Source organism: Vollenhovia emeryi, unplaced genomic scaffold, assembly GCF_000949405.1.
Source record: "Vollenhovia emeryi isolate VEMERY1.0 unplaced genomic scaffold, V.emery_V1.0 DF940061.1, whole genome shotgun sequence".
In the NCBI taxonomy this organism is placed as follows: Eukaryota; Metazoa; Arthropoda; class Insecta; order Hymenoptera; family Formicidae; genus Vollenhovia; species Vollenhovia emeryi.
The window spans coordinates 11,877-13,417 of record NW_011966305.1 but is presented as its reverse complement, the minus strand read 5'-3'; the positions used below and the strand labels follow the sequence as shown (position 1 = coordinate 13,417).

Sequence of the window (1,541 nt, the reverse complement as noted above, 5' to 3'; positions counted from 1 at the left end):
AGAAGCAAATAAGGTGGTAAAAGCCTGCCTACCGTGTTATAGATTCCGACCGACTTTTCCTGACGTGAAAATGGGAGATTTACCTACGCAGCGAGTCCATGGATTTACACGACCGTTCGCAGCATCCGGGATAGATTATGTCGGTCCCCTGCAAATTAGAGAGAGCAGACGACGAGGAAGAGTTCACGTATCCAAGGGCTATGTCGCGGTTTTTACTTGTCTCAGAAAGCTGTACACTTGGAGCTGGTAACGGAGCTTACAACTGAAGCTTTCTTGGCAGCACTGAGTAGATTCACTGCCCGGCGCGGCGTTTGTTCACAGCTCTTCTCCGACAACGCGACAAATGTCGGTGCTGCTCGCGAACTGAAAGAGATATACGAGTTTTTGGAGAAAGAGAAGACTGAGATCGAGACCACTCTCGCAAATCAACGCGTGCAATGGAACTTCATCCCTCCGCGAGCTCCGAACTTCGGGGGTTTATGGGAGGCGGCGGTGAAGGTTGCGAAGCGACATCTTAACACGATCACAAGAGGCCGGACACTCACGTATGAGGAATACAATACTCTGTTAACGGAAATTGAACCGATCATGAATTCCAGACCGCTGACTCCGCTTTCTAGCGACCCAGCTGATTTAGCTGTCCTCACCCCTTCCCATTTCCTCATTGGCGATTCCATGATCCAACCGGTACAACGTGATCTTTCGGAGATTCCAGACAACCGACTGTCCCGCTGGCAGCATCTGCAAAAGCTTCGCCAAAGCTTTTGGCATCGATGGCAGACAGAGTACCTGCAGGAGCAGCAGAAACGAAGCAAATGGAACAACGACGGGAAGAACATCGAGCTCGACACGCTAGTGTTGCTCAAAGAGGACAACCTATCGCCTCTTCAGTGGGCTATAGGCAGAATTATCGAGCTGTTTCCAGGACCCGACGGCGTTGTTCGCGTCGTCACTGTACGTTCACAGAGAGAGACTTTCAAGCGAGCCGTACGCAATCTCTGCCCGCTTCCAAGGGATGATTGCGCAACCGACTTCTAATCCAGCTACCAGCCGAATGTGGGACACCGCAGTCGACGACTTGCTTTCGTCAGAATAGTATAACATAATGAACCCTGGCAGTTTATTTAAGATTACTGTACCAGCGACTTAGATTCTTTCATTCAACGTAATCAAACCAGTATTTGTTTAATTTAAGTGTAGTTACATATAAGGCCAAGCTTTATTTTAAACGTTATCGAGAGCCGAAGTCTGTGCTTATATTCTTTATTTGTTTCAACTTATGACGCTATTGTTAGCATTATATTCATTCATTGAAATGGCCTTTCAAGGGAGGCGGAATGTTCATAGTTATAAGTATATTCAAAACTGTGAGTATTGGTAGCCGTGTAAGAGCTGCGGGAGCGCGACGCACTGTCCGCGAGGCGCTGTAATCTAGTAGTAGTCATGGCGGAAGAGAAGCGTGAACAAGGATCTCCGCCGGTCTTTTCATTAAAAGTGATAGTACACAAGTATAGACAATTTCCTTTACTCAACCCCTAAAC

General features: G+C 47.6%; 1 protein-coding gene across 1 annotated transcript; it reads left to right on the top strand.

Moving 5' to 3' along the window:
* Window positions 1-225: 225 nt before the first annotated feature.
* On the top strand, window positions 226-1,038 carry LOC105556392 (the record flags this gene model as incomplete). The annotated part of the gene is made up of 1 exon (XM_012003478.1): window positions 226-1,038. A coding segment is annotated over one exon (813 nt), but the record flags the coding sequence as incomplete, so codon positions are not given.
* Between the last annotated feature and the right edge of the window lie 503 nt (window positions 1,039-1,541).